Below are 20,271 nucleotides of genomic sequence, written 5' to 3'. Positions count from 1 at the left end.
TAGGGGGTGATGGGAGAATCATCCCATCATCACCACCATCGTCGTCCATCTCCGTTCCCGTCCCATCCCTCGGTGGAGGGGAAGGAGGTGCGGGCTGGATGGAAGGGAAGGATGGATTCGCCTCTGCTTGTTCGGTGGGCTCCCCGACGGTCCAGGCGCCGCTGGATTGTCCGCTGGGGGTAAGGGCAACCTCATCCTTATCTCCGTACACAGGGTCTGGATAGCCATCAAGATCGCTCCTTTGTTTTCCTGTGGCGTAGACATTGGTTGCGACGGGAGCGACGGCTGAGGCGTGGGATCCTCTGTCCCCTCAATGGATCGCGGTTCCTCGTCCGCTCCACCGTCGCTCTCTACGTCCGCCTCGTCGGGATCCCTGCTGTAGGACCGGACTTCCTCGAACTTCTTGTCCAGGATAGCTTTGACACCAGCCAGCTCATACTCGGAGGTGGTATCTGTGTCCGTTAGGGCTACCGTGCCCCCCCTCTTTCTCGTCCCGGGGTTTCACAGGGGTCTTCTTGATAGGCTGGAAAGAGGATTCCCTCCGTGGTGGCAGGGAAACTCTAGACCCGGAAGTCATCTTCACTGGGGTAGCCTCCACAGGCTTTGCCAGGGCGGCCACGACTCCTTCAATCGAAGCCTTCGCTGGGTGAATCAGGGCCCTCACGACCGTAGCCGCGTCTGGGGCCTTCACCTTAGGGGGAAGGTCACCGCCACGCCCCCACGCCCCTTGGCTTTCTCTGTCGGGATCGACTGGGGCTTCTCCCGAAGCTTACCTGGGTTCTCCGGCTTCCTTTTCCCCGAGCCAGAGCGCTGGCTCGTGGTTGATGGCGTCGGGGACATTGTACCCTGCCTGGCAGCCGAGGAGCCCGAACCACTTGCGGTGCTTAGCCTTATGTTGGGCCCCTGTCGCCGGAGCACCCTCAAAGGTCTTAGAAGACCGCTCGGACGACTTCTTCTCACCTGCTGCTGGGCTCTTCCCTTCCAGCCAGTTAGTGAGTCGAGTCTGACGGTCCTTCAATGTCCGGGCGGACATGTTCTTACAGAATGCGCAGTCCTCCTCCACGTGAGACCTGTCGTCGTGAAGGCAGTAGAGGCACCGGGAGTGCTCATCCTCCTTAAAGACATTCTGTAATCTGCATCCAGGGCAGTTCCTAAACAGCTTGGATCCAGTAGGCGTTGTCTCTCCTTTGTCCTGGGCCATGTCCACGCGGAGTAGGCCTCAAGGTCTTCTGGAATCCTCCAAGAATAGAAAAATCGACGAAAATTTGCACTTGAGGGGCGTAGGAAAATTCCGAAACGGGTCCCTGTTGATCGGAAGAAGAATCGGTGGAGCTTGAGGCTCGAATTGACTGAAAAATAAGAGTAAACTCTTAGGAAAAAAGCAAAATGCAGTAAAAGCTCGAGAGCTACAACACGAGGACTCCCAACACTTGAACGTGCAGTAAAAATCTGAAGATGGCTGCCAGAGGAGGGGCTTAGGTAAAGGCAGTCATTGGCTGGGGGGGGGGGAGTATGACCCAGAGACCAGTGATTGGTTACTAGTAGAAAGACAGTTCAGAAACTAAACTGAAACTGATTTTTTCTTTACAGAGGATTCTGACGACGGGGAAAATTCATGAGCATGTGAATCCATGCCAGACCCCATGCTGGAGAAGGAACAAGTTACTTACCTGTAACTGTTGTTCTCCAGCATGGGTCTGGCATGGATTCACATGCTCATGAATATTCCCCGTCGTCAGGCTGGGAATCCTCGGTAAAGAAAAATCAGCATCAGTTTCGTATTTGATCTGTCTTTCGTAGTATTAACCAATCACTGATCTCTGCGTCATACTGACCACAGCCAATGACTGCCATCTCCCTAAGCCCCGCCTCTGGCAGCCATCTTCAGATTTGGTAGCACGTGAAGTGGCAGTATGACCAAGTGAAGAGTCGCAGAGGGGTAGGCGGGAGGGTTCGCATGTGAATCCATGCCAGACCCATGCTGGAGAACAACAGTTACAGTTAAGTAACTTGTCCCTTCTCCAGCATGGGGTCTGGCATGGATTCACATGCTCATGAATAAAAGAATACATAGCAGTACACACATGCACAACCACGGGAGGTGGCAAAGGCTCAACATTAAGCATTACATCCAAAACTCAACATTAAGCAATTCTTACCTCCTCACCAGGCTCACCTTAGGCGAACAGGTTGCGCAGCACTGCTTGGCCGACCCTGGACTCCTCCCTGGAATCCCGATCGACGCAGTAGAATTTCGTGAAGGTGTGCGTCGACCTCCACGTAGCAGCCCTGCAGATGTCCAGCAAGGGCACACCAGAAAGGAACGCCGTGGTAGCTGCGATCGCTCTGGTGGAATGGGCTCTCGGACGGCCAGGCAGCGGCAGCGGTCGGTTTGCCAACCGATGACAGTACATGATACAGCCGGAGAGCCATCTGGAAATGGAAGCCTTCGAGAGAGCCTTCCCCTGATTGACAGGTCCAAAGTTCACAAAAAGTTGTGACGTCTTCCGAAAACTCTTTGTGCGGTCCACGTAGAACTTCAGCGCTCTAGCCACATCCAGCGAGTGCAAAGTCCTTTCAGCCGGCGACGAAGGCGACGGGAAGAAAACAGGCAACACCAAGGGTTCGTTGAGGTGGAAGTCCGACGGCACCTTGGGCTGAAGGAGGGGTGCGTCCTGAGCACTACCCTCGTGTCGTGAAAAGTCAAGCACGGGGGCTTGCAGGAATGGGCCTGGATCTCTCCCACCCGTCGTGCGGAGGTGATGGCCACAAGAAACGCTGTTTTCCACGACAAGAACTTCAACGGAGCCAAGTGCAGAGGCTCGAACGGAGGTCCCACGAGCTTGGTCAGCACCACGTTCAGCTCCCACGCCGGGGCCGGAGCCTTCACCGGCGGGAACGATCTGAACAGTCCCTTCATGAATTCTTTCACCAGACGATGAGACCACAAAGACGTCCGTCCAGTGGTTCTGGTGTATCGGGAGATCGCAGCAAGATGAATCTTGATGGACGTGTGTGCCAGTCCAGCCTTGGCCAGCGTCAGTAGGTACGGCAGTACTTGGGGAGCCGTAATCCGTAGAGGGTTAATCTTCTGTGCGTGGCACCAGACAGAGAACCTCTTCCATTTGTGTCCATAGCATTTAAGAGTTGAGGACGCCCTGGCCTTTTGCAAGAACCGCTCTGCAGTCGGCCGGTATGTCCTAGCCTCCAAACTCTAACGCTGCAGGAACCAGGCCTGTAAGTTCAGCGACTTCGGGTCGTGATGGAGGATGGCGCCTCCTTCCCTGGAAAGAAGATCCGCGTCCACTGGCAGCTTGATTGACGGGGACGCTGACAAGTCCAGAAGGTCCGGGAACCATATCTGCCTCGGCCACGCAGGTTGCGACGAGGATCATCCTGCACGTGACCTCTTGAGCTGGTTGATGAGCCGGATCAGCAACGCCAATGGAGGGAATGCGTATAGAAACAGGCCCTCCCAGGGGAACGAGAAAGCATCGCCCATGCTCCTCGGCTGGGGAAACCTGCTGGCGAACCTCCGGCACTTGGAGTTCGTCGCCGTCGCGAACAGATCGATCTGGGGTGTGCCCCACCGTCGGAAGAGGCGGTCCACTAGATCCTGTCGTAGTTCCCACTCGTGGCACGAGCGCAGCTCTCTGCTGAGCAAGTCGGCGATGGTGTTTTTTATTCCTGCCAGATGAAACGGCACCAGAAACATCCCTTGGGCGACGGCCCAATGCCACAGATCCTGCGCCTCCTTGGACAGGGCTGGGGATCTGGTACCACCCTGCTTCCTGATGTAGAACATGGTGGTGGTGTTGTCGGTGAAGATCCTCACCACCTTGCCCTTGAGGGACGGAAGAAAGGACCTGAGGGCCCAAAACACTGCACGGAGCTCCAGGACGTTGATATGGAGGGACTTCTCCGTCGGAAGCCAAAGGCCTCTCGCGTGCAGATTTTCGGTGTGCGCTCCCCACCCTTCCAGGGAGGCATCTGTGGTCACTGTCTTCTGGTGGCCCAGGGTCTGGAAGTCAATGCCCGCCGTCAGATGCGTGCGGGTGCCCCACCACCGGATCGCTCGTCGGAAGCTCTCGTCGAGTGTGATCCTGTCCTCGAAGCTGCCCATCGTCTGGATCCAGCGAGCGTCCAGGAACTCCTGTAGCGGGCGCATCCAAAGCCTGCACAGGCGGATGAGATAAATGCAAGAAGACATCATTCCGAGGAGGGATTTGATGGACCTCACCCTGGCCGCGTCCGCAACCAGCATCCGCTGCACCTTGCCCAAGATGGCCCTCGTCCTTTCCTCCGACGGAGAGGCCAGAAGCGCCACTGTGTCGAGTTTCGCACCCAGAAACAGTGCGTCTTGCGTGGGCACCAGGTGGGACTTGGCGTAGTTTATGGAGAATCCCAGGTCCGTGAGTAGCTGGACGGTCCTCGCCGTGTGCTCCGCGGCGAGCTCTCTTGTCTTTGCTCTGATGAGCCAGTCGTCCAGGTAGGGGTAGACGTGGATCCCCTCCAGGCGCAGCTGCGCCGCCACCGGTGCGAGGCACTTGGTGAACACCCTGAGTGCCGACCTCAATCCGAAGGGAAGGGCTCTGAACTGGTAGTGACGCCCTTGGACCACGAACCTGAGAAACATTCGGTGTCCCTTTAGGATGGGGATATGGAAGTAAGCATCCTCCAAATCCAACGACGACAGGAAATCGCCCTCCTCCAGCTGACCCACGACATGCGGTGACCATCGGGAACTTCTGTGCCTTGATGAATTTGTTCAGTCGTCGTAGGTCCAGGATGGGACGCCATCCTCCTGTCTTCTTCTTCACGAGGAAGTATCTTGAGTAAACTCCGGAGCCCCGGACCCCCAAAGCCTCTTTGGGACGAGCTCGATGGCGCCCTTCTTGAGCATCGCCTTTACCTCCAAGAGAAGTTGAGGGACATGATGTTCCTTCCCGGCCACGGGGGGGACGCGCGGGCACTTCTTTAGAAACTCGAGCGCGTGACCCTGGGCCAGGGCGTCCAGCACCCAACGGTCGGTGGAGATGGACTCTCACACGCTGACGAAGTTCGCCAGCTGGCCTCGCATCGGGATGCTTCGGTGGGGGCCCGACCCCACGGCCGGTTCAGTCCTGCTTCGACGAGGCTTTGCCGCCTTGTCCTCCCTGGCGACGACGGCGGGGTCCGCCCGACTTGCCTCGTCCCCTGTAGGCTTCCTGTGAAGACGAACGGGCCGTTTGACGGTAAGTGGAATATCTGCCGCCGGAACCTTTGGAGGCACCCTGCTTGCCTCCGGTGCTCCGAAAGGGCGGCCGTCGTTGCTGGAGAACACCAAGAGCCCGGGCCGTCTACGTGTCCGTCTTGATGGCTTGTAGGGAATCGTCCACTGTTTTCCCAAACAGGTTGCTCCCGTCGAACGGCATGTCCAAGACTCTGGTCTGCACGTCCTGCCGGAAGTCCGTTGCCTTGAGCCATCCACGCCATCTAAGCCACACGCCGTTGCCCAACTGGCGAAATCCAGTGTCAGCGATGTCCGTCGTAATCGTAATGGCGTGGTCCGACGCCACTTCTCCTTCCTGCAAGATCTCTAGGGCCTCTGCCCTCTTGTCGTCTGGTAGGAAGTCCAGCAGGGGGGCGATCTTGTACCACAACTCCCTGTCGTAGCGGGCTACGATAGCCAAGGCGTTGGTAGCCTTAATCGTCATCGCTGCCGATGAGATGACTCTGTGTCCCATCGTGACCAATTTCTTTCCCTCGCCGTCCGGCGGGGAGGTTGACGTAGAGGCCGAGGCCCCCCCCGCTTTCTTCCTGGCCGCCGCGGAGACGACCGAGTCTGGGGTCGGCTGTGCCCGAAGGCAGAAGAGGGCCGCGTCCGGGACCCGGTACTTCTCGTACCGATCCCTTCTCGCAGGCGTTGTGGATGGGTTCTTGAGGAGGGCGAGACCCTCATCCCAGATATCGTCCAGTAGAGGTACAGCGAGGACCGTCTTCCTCTTGGTCTCGCGCCGTTGATAAAGGAAACCTTCCTTCTTCTTCTCTTACGGGCAGAGCTGGAAAAGCTCGGATGCCCTGGCGATCATGGCATGAAACGATCGAATCTCGTCGGGGGGGGGAGCCCGGGGAGGAGGTGACGACGGGAGATCCTCATCGTAAGCCTCGTCGTCTGTACCCGTCGCGGCCGTGTCCGTCCCCGTATCATCTCCACGGGTCGTGGACGGGGAGGAGGGCTGAGCAGGGCGCGATGGTTGAAAAGGAGGTGGAGGATGAATCCTTCTCTTAGGAGGAGGGCTCCCAGGAGGACCTGGCTCCGGGTCCCCCGTCGGGAGCGGTTCCTCCGTTGGTGGTAACGGTAATCTCGTCCTTATCTCCGAGCATAAGGACTGTATAGCCAACAAAATGGCCGCCGAGTTGTCTTGCGGCACTGGTTGAGGGGATTCCGACGGGCGGTCAGGAGCCCCGTCGGCACCCTCGACGTTATCGTCGTCTCCGACGTCGGGGTCCCTCCCGACGGGTTGGTCTTCTTCCACACCAACGCCGTGGCTTAAGACTTCGATCAGTTCCTCTTCAGAGGTTGAGGCCAAATCCACGACGACCTCCTGCCCCCCCTTTTTCTTCTCCGTCGGAGGTTTACGGGGGTCCTGTCGGTGGGCATGAAAGAGGAATCCCTCCGCGGTGGCAGGGAGACTCTGGGCCCCGAGGTCGCCACCACTGGTGTAGCCTCCACAGGCTGAGCCAGGGCCGCCGCGACTGTCTCGAGAGAGGCCTTGGCTGGGTGGATCAAGGCTTTCACCACCTTAGGTGCGCTCACCGCCTTCTCCTTGGGGGGAGGGTCACTGTCTCGCTCCCCCTCCGCTGGGGCCTTCGAGCTCGACCGGGGTCTCTCCAGGAGCTTCGCGGGTGCTTGGCCTTCCTCTTACCCGAGCCAGAGCGTTGGCTCGTGGTTGATGGCGCCGGGGAGGATGCGCCCTGCCTGGCTGCCGTAGAGCCCGACCGTTCGACACTCCCGGTGCCACCGGACTCACGGTGCTTGGCCTTCTGTTGGGCCCCCGTCGCTGGGGCGCCCTCAAAGGTCTTAGAAGACCGCTCGGACTTCTTCTTTTTCTCGCCTGACGGGCTCTTCCCTTCCAGCCAGTTGGCGAGACGCAGATGGCGGTCCTTCATGGTCCGCTCTGACATATTGCCGCAAAACGCACCGTCCTTCTCCACGTGCGTCTTGTCCTCATGCAGGCAGTAGACGCAAAGGGAGTGTTCATCCTCCTTAAAGACATTCTGAAACTGGCATCCAGGGCAGACCCTGAACAGCTTTCCGGGCGTCGAGCTTCCCTTCTCCTGGCCCATGTCCGAGATGGGCCTGAGAAACTTCTGAAGTCCTCCAAAAGCGTGGCTCGACGAAATCTTCACCCTTGAGGGGTGTAGAAGAATCCGACACGGGTCCCCGTTGATCGGATAAAGAAACGGTGGAGCTTGAGGCTCTTTGACCGAAAAAAGAGAGAATTTTCCTAAGAAAGCGCGAAAACGCACTAAAGCTCGAGAGCAATAGCACGAGGATCCCAACACTTGAACGTGCGGTAAAAATATGAAGATGGCTGCCAGAGGCGGGGAGGACGCAGAGATCAGTGATTGGTTAATACTACGAAAGACAGATCAGAAACGAAACTGATACTGATTTTTCTTTACCGAGGATTCCCAGCCTGATGACGGGGAATATTCATGAGCATGTGAATCCATGCCAGACCCCATGCTGGAGAAATATAGTTCAATGGCACCATTTCAATAGAACGATTTAGAACAGCCATTATTCCCAAACAGTCAAATATGCTGGTGTCCAATTGAAATCAATGGTGGGAAAGTAGAAGAAGAAACCAAACCCTACCAAGGGTCAGGAAGGCAGAATGGCACGTGTCCACCCTTGAGACCACTATGTGTCCTAAAGAACAAGGTAGAGCCTGATTACAACTACGACGGATTTTGAACAGAAGATGAGGAGGGACAATAACTGTCACCTGTAACTCGCCTGGTGGGGCAGCCAGGGAACAAACAGTAAAGAGCATGTAGCTTTTTCTGGAGAAATGGATTCCCCAAGTTGACAGCACTGTGGACTCTCCAAATATTTCACAATAGAGAACTCACAGGGTCCTTGGACCCAGCACCCCACCTGGTGCACTATCCAGAGAGGCGCTGTCTGTGTTTTTGAACTTCAGTGTACAAGACAAATGTTAAGAAGCACAAAAAAAGAAAAAAAGAAAATCTGCCTAATAACTTATGGCAACATCTTACTGTCACTCTTTCCAGACTTTAGCCCAGTAGTCCAAAAGCAGTGAATGTGATTTGAAGGAGCTTGACATGTGTCTCGGTGTAAACACAAAGACCTTCATAAGCAATCCTGAATTCAACTGGCAGGAGGTATCAGAAAGCGCAGGCAATATGTTCTTGCTGGGCCAAAATGCATGTTGAGACTTTGTGGATTCTCAGTATTTGAAATGATTTCACGCAAACCAACTTGACACAGTTACAGTATTGCAGCGAGGTGAGTAAGCTCTCCCCCCAACCCTCTTCACACCAGCACAGAAAGGATAAAACGTGGCTCAAACATCCAAGTTAAAAAATGACATTTTACCAAACAGATTCAGGCTGCATCGAACAACTTGAATCTAATGCTTAACGTTCTAACCTACACCTCCAACACAACGGCACAAAAAATGTAACGGGCAGGCGAGACCAAAAAAGGGACACATTTAAGGAAAAATGCTCACCCGGTGGAGACTATTTTTAAGACAGATTCTGGTCATTAAGAGTCGACAACAAAGCCCAAGATTCGTAGACACATTTCCGCACAAGCAGGGCAGGCATGGAATAAATAAGTCTAAGTTATTCAATTCTGCTACACTTCCAAAAATATATTCGAGAATTATAGAAAGAAAAACAAATGCAATAAATAATCACATTATTGCTCATCTGCCCAGACTGACTGCAGTCTCGGACATACCAATCTCAAGTGCAGTTAAAAGGGACTATTGCAAGCATAGCAAAGCACGGGCCACCAATTTCACGGCGATAGCAAGCAGTGACCGTGTACAAGCCAATGGGCATATAAGGTTACTGTTCCACTTAAAGGACGTTACATGACAATACAGTGCAGTGAATGCACAAGTACTTACTGACTCCCGTATTTTGTCTTCTTGAACTTATCCCTTTTGTACTGCGCATGCTCCTGTTCCAAATTTCGAACTGCTGATATAATTTGCCTTAGTGTTTTGTAGGTTTCCTGGGGGTCGTCGATGAGGAACGTGGAGTACTCTTCCTCCTCAGGCCCATCATAAACCGATCTGCTGCCACAAGCCTCTACGGGAGAAGAGAGAATATCAGAGTCACGGGGCATGGCCAAAACAGCAAGACATGCACCAAGAGGTTTCCTGGTTCTCCTGCAAAGTAGAGCAGCGTATTTTTTTATTTACACTGATCTGTACTCCAAGTTGGGGCACAACAAAACTTAAGTTAAATGCACTTAGAACCAGTGTTTATTTGCTGAGCATCTCCAGCTGAGGCGCTGTGCAGAGGCTTCCTCAAACATAGCAAAGGAGGGGAACCACAATTAGTGTTTGGGAGAGTGTTGTGTGAATTGCACATTGTGGATACAGCAGACAACTCAAGACATAGAAAATAGTCCAGGACCTTCACTTTTCCTAGATTGGACGGTTGGATACATTCCTACTGGAGTTAGCGAAGGTGACCCAAAACACTTGGGGTGAGCTCTGCATTAACAATGCCAGGCTGGACGAGTAATTAAAACTTGTACAGTTGTCTCCTCTAAGAGGATCCAAAATCATGTCCCAGTTACCCATCCTAACAAGATCCCGGGGTCGTTGCACCCCCAAGGAAACCTATTGGTGTAACATGTACAGTGGCCATGGCCAAAGGGATGGCATCAGTGTTGTCATAATTGTGGTCTCTGAAAGTGCTGAATTCATTTGCGTTAAATCTGATCACCTTAAGTCTCTCTTAACCAAGGTTTTTTCATGGAATTATGTATATATACTTTTGTACGCGGCACAGGTCTTCAATTAGCCACATGTGGATAAAACCACCTGTAATTTCCCAGCTCAAAGAAACTACAAATACAAATGTATCAAAAAACAAGGCAAGTATTTAATGTTTCTATTTTATAACAGTTGTTGAAAGGAACATTGATCTCGGAAAACTCAGTGTCTCTCAGATGCAGATGTCTGGGAAACCAGGCGCACCTCGTCCATAGATCTACAATCCGACCACATGCATGTTTATCCATGGCTCATTAACACCCACATTATGGGTAGTTTCATATAATACATGACAAGTTCCATGACATCTTAAATATCCATCTCTAAAAATGAGCAACAGGTTCATTTCAGTAGTAACCGTCTATCTGGTATGCACATTTAAATTGACAAAGACGTAACATCACATACCAACCTTGCATTTTCTCGAGCTTCGACATGTATGTGTTAAAAAGGAAGTAGATCCTCTCTGTCTCTCGGTCTCCATCGATGACGAGCTGGATATTTGCTGGTAGGCCTCTGCGTGGAGATTCAAAGGAGAAACAGACTGCTCAAAGTTATGGTCAGAACTGCGGGGACATGTCTTCTCTTTATAGAATGTATGGCTGTGTAACTTATTGGGATACCGTTTGAAAGCCAATGCAATACGTTTGTTTTAGGTCTATCCACCCTGTAGGTTTGACTCGAGACTGGAATAGATGTATTCCTGACAAAAAGATCACAGGTGTCACATTTCCATCAAACACCATGGCTTTGACTGATGTCCGTTTTGTGTTGGTCAGAGACACAGAACATGCCCAGCCCTGCCAATTACTGCACTGACGGAGCCAGTAACCACCCCTTCGCTAGGCTTAACCTTTTATGTGACTATGGACAGACTGCTCTTACAGCAGAACTCAATTTCTTGCCCCCAAAAAGCGGGCAGTGTCCTGACCCACTCCCCTTGTTGAATGAAGCGTATATCTGCAAGAATCCAAAAAACTGTTATCCAAACTTCCTTCCGTTTGTAGACCGTAATAGCGCACTCAGGTAGCCTGAAGGCAGCAAATGGCACTTAACCCCCCCAAACATTCATCACAAAACCAACACCCTACAAAACAAGGTCCTGGCACTAGCCCACTTATGCAACCTTTAAGATTAGCACATTGGTTTGAGCCTGAGGATTCTCAAAGGGCTTTCTGTTCCTTCACAGTGTTTACTTTGCTTTTGAGTCGAACATACAGCAATCTTAATGAAACTATATGACTGGGGAAGACTCTGGACTTATGAGTAAGTACAAGTTACTCAGCACCGTGATCACATTACCCCTGGTTCAGTCACATTCCACCATGCCGGATAATAAGAGCCCAATCACAAACAATAGACTGAAAATGACTGCCGATTGGAGCTAAGAGACAGTGACGCCGAGAATCATTTCACAAGTGTGTTGTATCTTACTTCATGGTGGTTTCTTTTGAAGATCGTCTTACCCAGAGAGCTTAGGCCTTTCTCCAGGGCACATCCCAATTGTTTAGAAGAAAGCAGAATATGGACTAGGAGTACAACAGTCACTACGGTGAGTAATATAGGCATTGCTAGGGTTTCCTTTACTTTGGACTACATTGGGGAAAAACTAGACATGCCACAGTTTTAATGCAGTTTGCTTTCAATTCCCCAAGTGATAGATCCGTTATTTCCCCAATCGAGGAGTCCTCTACAAATGATAACCAACGGTAGGCTCACATGCATTCAATGTACAAGTTTGTCCTTCCATTAACGTGCAAAAAAATCCATAAGAGGAACTGCCAAAACAAAAACACGACATTTGAAAGTGGATTCACCCATTGAAAAAGGTGCCAAATGTGTTGAAGAGCAGTCATACTTGATAATGTTTTACTTCTGGATGTACCCACAATTTGTGACTTAAGTTAACTCATACAATTGTGATATTTCATCTACTGGGAGGCGCATGAAAAGTTGAAGTAAGGATACCAGTTATAGTAGTCCGGAATATCAGGGAGCAAGCATTTATGTCACTTTGTACATTTAAAAGGGATAACGTTACAGCAGTGTAGAGCGATTTTCAGCAGATCATTTTTTAGGTTTCTAGTCAATATTTAATTCCTTTAGACTGCATTTTTGGGGGCACATTTCTAGAATAAATTCCCTCGAGAACACGTTCTGTTATCTAGGTTTACAAAATTCCTGTTTTGCTAATAGAATGCATTTACACAGCACCTCAAAAACCAGCACACTACTTTTCTTTGTTGTATAAGTGAGGAAAAGGAAATGTTAGTCACCACCATGACTACTGTACCCCTAGTCCATAGACTGGCTTTCCACCATACTGTTTGGGCATCCCTCCATAGGGACGGAACCAGAGCCAGTGCACCGAAAAATAGGCCTTCCGCTTTATTTTTAAAGGTGTAGGTGAGACCGGTAACCGGGGCATAGCTCTTCACCCACCGACACCTCTGGTTAGTCCCCCTTTCATGCGCATCGGCTCAGACGCCAATCAACTGTGTTTTATGAGGGCTGGAGCCAGGGTCTCCTGGAGAAAAGGGGACTAGGAGTAGAGTAGACAACTCCAGACAGATCGCATGAATGCCTAACATGAAACTTATTCGGGGGAGGAGCCTAAACTGAGAAGAAATTCTTCAGAACAGTATGTCGAAAGGCAGCATCTGTTCTAGAATGAGTGTCCATACAGTAAAGTCTCCAGAAGGAGCTGGCCAGGTTTCCACTTTACTGTTAACTTCCCACAAAACCTGACATGCCACCTCAATGTTGTAGGCTCTGACTGCATAAGCATGCAACCCTCCAGGCAGCATTAATTCATGCACTCTGTTAGTCTTGAGAATACAAACTATAATCTAGTGATGGAAGCCTTTGTGGCCTCTAACTGTCCCCTGCCTGTTCCTGGGGACTGCAAGGGGTACAAGGAGCCAGATGCCTCCTAAGGTAGTGGATGACTGGTATGAATTGATCCTAATCAGTGGACAGTTGCATTTCGAACGGCTATTGAAACCCCTCCTCAATTGGCACAACACAGATCCTTAAGGGGAGAAACCAAGCACGCCCCTTTATTAATAGCTTTCTTCACAATAAATGCATAAGACTCCCGCTGCTAACCTCAAACCCTCGGCAGAAAAAGGGAAACCATTTTCACATTTTAAAACATCCGGCAGTGGAAAGACCCTTAAAAAAAACATTTCCTGTGCCCCGAACATTTGCACGAGGTAGACTGTTTCCGCTACCAGTTTCTCCAATGGCATGTTTACCCATAGGTGATACAAATATATCAACCCAATGTCTGCTGATCACCCATTTACTCAACAACAAGACAGTTGCAATTTCAATAGTGAAAAAGCAATTCATTTACCTTCGAGTTAGAAAATCGCTCCGAGGTTTTACCAGCTGCAGACTTTCATGCTGGGAAAGCAAAGGGACTGTATCCTTCCCAGGTAGTACTAAGCACTCACGGAATGGGTAAGATATTGCAAGATGGCTGCCAGGCCAGATAAAGGGTTTGGTCAGCTCCAGTAGTCCAATGTAAGCCCAGGTAAATCCAGGAACCACAAATTCAACCCTGCCCCAGATACAGAACACAGGTGCAGAAACTCACAGAGTACAATACAACAACGTGTGAGGTAACAGAGTCCTATATAAACCAGAGGAGCCCAGTCAGTCAGTGTGGACTGTTGCATAAGGTTAATGCCTGCAAATGGAGAGCGATACAAGATGTTTTAAGGAGGTGCTGGAGGTAAGCGGGGAGAAGGAGTTGGAGATGGTACAGAAGAGGATTCAATAAGAGGTGACAGTGGCACAGAGGAGGAGGTTGCAACAGCAAGATCTAAGTGTGGCACTAAGGAGGCAGTGGTGATAAGTTGTAACGATGGTATAGAGCAGAAGGCATCAATAACTGAAGGTGGTATTAAGACAGAGCAGGTGACATCAGGAGAGGAATGTGGTAGCAAGGAGGATGTAACAGACTAAGCAGAAGGAACCCCCGAGAAGCAAAGACATTAGGAAGGTGCTGGGTGTCTGTCATGAAGAAAGGGTAAGCCACAGTAGTGCAGAGGATGGAATGTGAATGTTCGCAGCATGTGTGAACTGCTTGTGGGCGTCTGTCACTGTACTTCCCCCATATGGCGTGCATGCCAAGAGCCCCACACTGCAGAAAGGGGCGGCGCACGGACTGCAGAGGGTCTGAGGATGCGTAATTGCTGCAGGGCTAGCGCTCTTCCCAATATGAACAAAGATAGGAGGACATGCTTGAATCCCGGTAAGGTTGTTGAGGAACAGGTACTGATTAAAGCTTAGACATATAACTATGAATACCCCAGACATACAACTCTGTGTTTACCTCTATAGGAAGGGAAGGGCTACCAATTCCCATTGACCCCGCCCACCCCCCACAGGAAGTAATTGCCTGGTTGGTAACCTGCATTCTGTGGAGGTCAGAGTCAAAGGAAATACCTGCAGAGGCACACATGCCTAAGGGATGACCGTCATGGAGCCAATGGGGTCTGATTAGTTGAAAGAAATTGCAGTTAAAGTGTCTGGCTGCACCCTGCAGGCTTACCACCCGAATGTCAGTGGATAGGAAAAGCAATCACTTTCACGCCCACTTGGACACAGAGGATGAACATGGACTGTTGTGTGGTTCAAGTGTTCATATTTTCCCAGCATGTAAATAGTTACATGTGGTGTACAAAGTGAGTTTGCCTCGGTAACAGTGGTACCTATTAAACTGCCAGATGTGTGGTTTCTCAACTAACCAAAGTAAGTGTTTGGCTTCATCACACATTGGGCAAGCAGACTAGTTCAGAGCAATCATGCATTTAGCATATTAATGTGTTAGGGGAAATGGGCTCCCAGAACAGTGCTACTTTTGGATTAGATGTTCAAAGCCCAGCACTTCATTCCACTTACGGGATGAGAAAGGTGGATGTCCCACACCCAATGGGCACACCTGTGTTGAGGCCTAGGAATGATGTACAAAACTAGACACATCGGAGGGATTTCATGGTCACGGACTGTTTTAATGGTCAGGCAGCAAATGCTATTTTCCAGGGAAGGGTGGCTAGTGCCTCACATTGTATGGGCTTTTCACTGCTGGAGCGGACTTAACTCTGCAGTGCAGGGTGTGTGCTTAGATGGCTGTGAATGAAAAAGTATGAAAAAGTGGCAGACAGCTTTCAGATTCTGTCTGAATGTTTGTTTACATGATAAAGAACGCCTGCGGCTTTAATCCCAGAGGGAGACACTTTTGCTTGATGTTTGAATAGCCAGAGAAAAATGAAAGGGATGCCATAGTTCATGACTTCACCAAGCTTATAGGTGATGCAATAATAGTTGATGTGGGGCTGGTTCGGAGATACCACACGTTTCTCCTCAGAGTGTGACAGGTTGAGTACTCGTTGAATAGTGTGCCACACAGGATACAAAGGACATCAAGTGTGAGGCACTGCTGAACCACTGTAGGCAAACCCCTTTCTCGGACTAAGATTGAAGGCCTTCAAACCCAAGGGATGGATATGGGGATTCTACCAAGTTTCTGGGGGCAAATATATAGTAACCCTATTTAACAGTGGGCAAGAACATGCCCATGTTAAGGGTTTTGACAATGTGCCCTGCCAGGACCCAAGAGTAGTGGGTGGGATGCCCAGGAGACTCGGTAATGCCACCCACGAATGGATGGCGGAGGCATGGCAGAGACTTGTCATAGGGCCCCAACAACATGCATTTCCCCTTCATGACCAAACACCGACTCAAATGAAGTTGCAAGCCCTGTTGGCAGGAAACCCCATTTGTGTTTGTTGGGACTTGGGAACTCCAAAAAACTGGTCAACTCCCCTCGACCCGCCACAAAAACCTGCGAGCAGACTAAACCAAAGATGGAGCCATTCTCAGAATTTGCCACGGGTTGAGGAGCCGTGTTAGGTGGGGGAAGGGCTCACACTGCCCAAGAATTCAAACAGACAAATGGCATCCTTTAAAAAAGTATCCTCCACAGCTGAAGAGTATGGAGGAGGTAAGAGCCCAGGAGGAACGGCTAGGTGTAGGTAAAGAGGGAGATGGCAAAAAGGTTTGGAAGTCTGGAGAGAAATTATAAGTTACTCACCGTAGCGACTAACGTACTCTTAGTACATAGTCCCCTTTCCTCCATACTGTATGGGCGTCCCTTCCAAGGGACGGGAGAGGAAAGCTTTCTCACCAGAAAAAACCTTCTTCCCCTTTAACTTTAGAGGCGCCGGCCCAGCAAACATGCGCTGCGCTGACTCCACCCTCCGGCACCACACCTCAGTCGACAATAGATTTAACATTCCCTAACGACACCAGTATTATTAGGGTGGAGGTTGGAGGGATGTATGGAGGAAAGGGGACTATGGACTAAGAGTATGTTAGTCACTACGGTGAGTAACTTGTAAATTACTCTTACATCCCGTCCCCCTTTCCTCCATACTGTATGGGCGATTACAAATGATTGTAGCCCCAGGGTGGAGAGGACACCCTCCTTAAGCAAATAGGTTCCTGAGAACCGCCTGTCTAAACCGCAGATATAGAGCCGGCATCCAAACAGTAATGCGTGCAGAAAGCCAAGGGAGAGGCCCAAGTGCACGTCCTACTTAGGACTTGACAAGGGACATGGCGCTGGAATGCGATGGCTGTTGCCTTGGCCCTGACTGCGTGGGCGTGCATGTTGGCCAGGAGCGGCTTGTGCTGGCCCTTGTACGCTTCCTTGATGGCAGAGACCATCCAGCGGGATATGGAGGCCTTAGAGGCCCGATAGCCTGGCATAGAGCCTCCGAAAGTGACAGAGCGTCCGACTTGCGGAAGCCCATGGTCCTGTCACAGTAGAATTTTAGGGCACGCCTGACATCCAGGCAGTGCAGCACTCTGTGCTTCGTCCTTGGGATTGGGAAAGAACGTAGGAAGGACTATTTTTTTCCGTTCAGGTGAAATGCAAATGGAACCTTGGGCAGAAATGGCGGGTGCGTCCACATGACTACCTTGTCCTTGTGAAAGGTGGTATATGGTTCATAGGCGTCCAGCGTCTGGATCTCGCTGACTCTGCGAGCCGAGGTAAGACCGACTAGTAAGGCCGTCTTGATGGTGACCAGCCTAATGTCCACGGACGCCATTGGCTCGAATGGTTTGTGTGCCAGAGCGCCCAAGACTATGTTAAGGTCCCACACAGGGTGTGGTCTCTTGACGGGCGGGTAGGGCCTAGTAAGACCAGTCAGATGTTTCTTGACGATAGGGTTGGAGGAGGAAAAAATGCCTTCCTCCAAGTTCCTGTAAGACCCAATGGCTCTAAGGTATGTACGGCAGGTTTCCACCTGTACGCCCGAATGAGCGAGGTGTGCCGAAAAGGAGAGCACGCCGTCCAAATTGCAGGCCAAGGGGTCAATTCCCTTGGAGTCTGCCCAGTAGCAGAATCTGGTCCATTTGCTTTTGTACAAGGCCCTGGTGGCTTTGCTCCTGGTGCCCTGTATGATCTCCAGATGGGCCTGGAAAAAGCTATTGTGCTGAGGCGCTACCTGTTCAGGTACCCCGCTGTGAGGGCTAGTTTCCTTAGTGCGGGGTGGATGATTCTGCCCTCCTGCTGCACCAGAAGATGTGTTGTGCCTGTCGGAAGGTGTATCGGGGACACCTCCGAGAGGCTGAGTAGTTCCGAAAACCATGGCCTGGCCAGCCCCCATGGAGCTATCAGAATGATGAGGAGTCGGTGAGACTCCTTGATCTTTCAAATTACCCTATGGATCAGGGGAGTAGGCGGAAAGGCGTAGGCCTTCATGCCGGTCCACTGGAGGTGAAATGCGTCGCCCAGAGAGCCGGGGCCCTGACCCTGCCAGGATGCCAACTGGGGACACTTCTTGTTGTGCCAGGTGGCAAAGAGATCCACTTGGGGATGATCCCACCTGTTGAAGATCTCCTGAATAACGAGGTCGTTTAGCTCCCACTCATAATTGTCTGCTCCCAGCCTGCTGAGCCTGTCCGCCTCCAGGTTGGATTCCCCGGGGTGGTGGACTGTCGCGAGGTAAATGTCGTTTTCCAGGGCTCATTCCCACATGCTGATAGCAAGCCTGCACAGAGGAGGGGATCTGGTACCTCCCTGCTTGTTGACTTAGTACATGCTGGTCAAGTTGTCTGTCTGAATGAGGACAACCTTTTCCTTCAGAAGTGGTAGGAATGTTCTGAGCGCTAGCCAGATGGTGTTCAGCTCCAACCAAGTGATGTGGTATTCCTGCTCCTGTCGAGTCCAGGTGCCGTGGACCGAGAGATCGTCCAAGGTGGCTCCCCAACCCTCCAGCGAGGAGTCTGTGGTGATGGTGGCCTGCGGAGAGGGCAGCCAAAAGGGCTTGCCCGTCCGTAGGTTGCAGTCCATCCACCACCAAGTTAGGTCAGGGTGGAGGGATGGAGAAACGTTGATCATCTCGGATTGTGCACCCTGCTTCTGATTCCATGAGGCTGCGAAGTGCAGCTCAATCCTTCTCATCCTTCATCTTGTGTGCGGCACGGCTAACAGGAACGCCGCCAGTAGACCCAGGAGATGTTGGTATCACCATGCTGAGGTGCCCTCTCTGCTGAGGAAGTGGGCGGTGGCCTTCTTGATGGCCAAAATGTTGTCTTCCGATGGGAAAACCCTCTCGGAGCACGTGTCCCAAATGAGTCCCAGGATTGTCAGAGTCTGCGTAGGGTGCAGCTGTGACTTCTTGAGGTTGAGCGAGAAGCCCAGGTCATGCAGTGTGTTCATAAGGGCACGGGAACAGTGGAGAACTACTTCTGGAGATGTAGCCCTGACGAGCCAGTCATCAAGGTATGGGTAGATGTGGAGGCGCTGCGCTCTGAGGAGGGCCACCCAGCGTTCATGGGTCTGGTAAAGACTCTGGGGGCCGAGTTGAGGCCAAATGGAAGGACTGTGTATTGGAAATGGTAGCCCATGATCCTGAACTGTAGGAAAGAACAATGGGGCTGCCAAATCGGGATGTGTAGGTGCGAGTCCAAGTCCAGGGAGCACATCCAGTCTCCCTTGTCCAATGTCTCCGCTATAAAAGCTGGCATAACCAACTTGAATTTTTGCAGGGGAAGGGAGATGTTGAGGGTGGAAAAGTCCAGCACAACTCTCAGGCCCGCCTGGTTCTTCTTCTGAAAGGCGAAAATCCTGGAGTAGAAGCCAAAGCCTCGCTGGGAGGCTGGGACTTCCTCCAATGCCTGGCTCTCTACGAGTGACCGGATCTCCACCAGAATAGTTGCTGTCTCAACCTGTGGGAGTGGAGGGGAGGAGGGAGGAGAGGCTGGGATGGGAAGGCGGTACCTCGTGGATACTACAGAGAGGATCCAGGGGTCAGTGAAATTCTGGCACCAGAATTGTGCATGGAGAGCAAGCCTGCCCCCCCACTGCAGACACGTGGACCCGAAGGGGCGTGTCATACCTTCTTTCCCTCGGAGGCTGACGCTAAGGAGGGGGGCTGGTAAAAAGCCCTTACTCCCCCCTCCCCCTTTTTGTTGTTTGCACCGGTTCTGAGCTGTTCTTCTTGTCCAGCTATTCGTCCCTAGAAGAGTAGAAGAGGACCCCTCTGCCCCTCGAACGGTAGATCTAGAATGCGCTCCTGGACATCCGGGTTGAATTTCGTTGCCCGGAGCCAGGCTGTTCTCCTCATGTCCGTGGCAATGCAGATGGCACGGCCTAAGGTATCGATATGAGCCACTGTGGATTCCATTAGGTCATGCGCCATGAGCTTGGCTTCCGCTAGCCCCGCCTTAAAGCATGATTGGCACTGGGTGTGGAGTTCCAGGAGGAAGTCCGCAATTTCCCACCATAACCGTTGGTTGGCGGCAGCCAGCATGGCATTTGCGTTGGCCTGACGCAGGCGCAAGGAGGCGTTAGAGTAGATATTCTTGCCGTACACCTCCAAGATCTTCTACTTGCCTAGCAGCGCCGCAGAGGAGGAGGCTGAAGACGACTGAGGCTTGGAGTATAGTGGTGCTGCAGCGATCACCAAGAAGTGTGGCGGAGGATGGGTCGAGAGCAAGAGTGTATCCATCTGCCTGTACTTGGCGTCCAGGTGCCGGTTGACCGGCTGGACCGAGTGGGGCTTGAGCCAACCCCTTCTTGGACAGGGAGACCACACCTGTTTTCAGTGGAATCCCTGTGTTGGCAGAGTGGCATCTCATGAGGACTTCAGCCAGAACCCCCTCTGCCGGCTGTTCGACCTCAGGTTGGGGGAGGCCCAGCAAGACGTTCATGGAAGGCCCT

The 20,271-nt window shown here is 51.7% G+C and overlaps 1 protein-coding gene across 2 annotated transcripts in view; it reads right to left on the bottom strand.

The window, feature by feature from the left end:
• RASA3 (RAS p21 protein activator 3) overlaps positions 1–20,271 on the bottom strand; it is a 1,503,746-nt gene that overhangs the window by 27,680 nt on the left and 1,455,795 nt on the right. For both annotated transcript variants that reach the window (XM_069637121.1, XM_069637122.1), the window contains 2 exons: positions 10,441–10,544; positions 9,150–9,333 (listed from right to left, as the gene is read on the bottom strand). In XM_069637121.1, coding sequence (XP_069493222.1) covers positions 9,150–9,333; positions 10,441–10,544 — 288 coding nt within the window. The remainder of the gene's footprint in view (positions 1–9,149; positions 9,334–10,440; positions 10,545–20,271) is intronic.

The sequence above is a fragment of the Ambystoma mexicanum genome, chromosome 7p (assembly GCF_040938575.1).
Source record: "Ambystoma mexicanum isolate Mex_15411 chromosome 7p, UKY_AmexF1_1, whole genome shotgun sequence".
Taxonomy (NCBI): domain Eukaryota; kingdom Metazoa; phylum Chordata; class Amphibia; order Caudata; family Ambystomatidae; genus Ambystoma; species Ambystoma mexicanum.
Note: the sequence above shows the minus strand (reverse complement) of the source record. Positions and strands in the feature narration are given on the sequence as shown.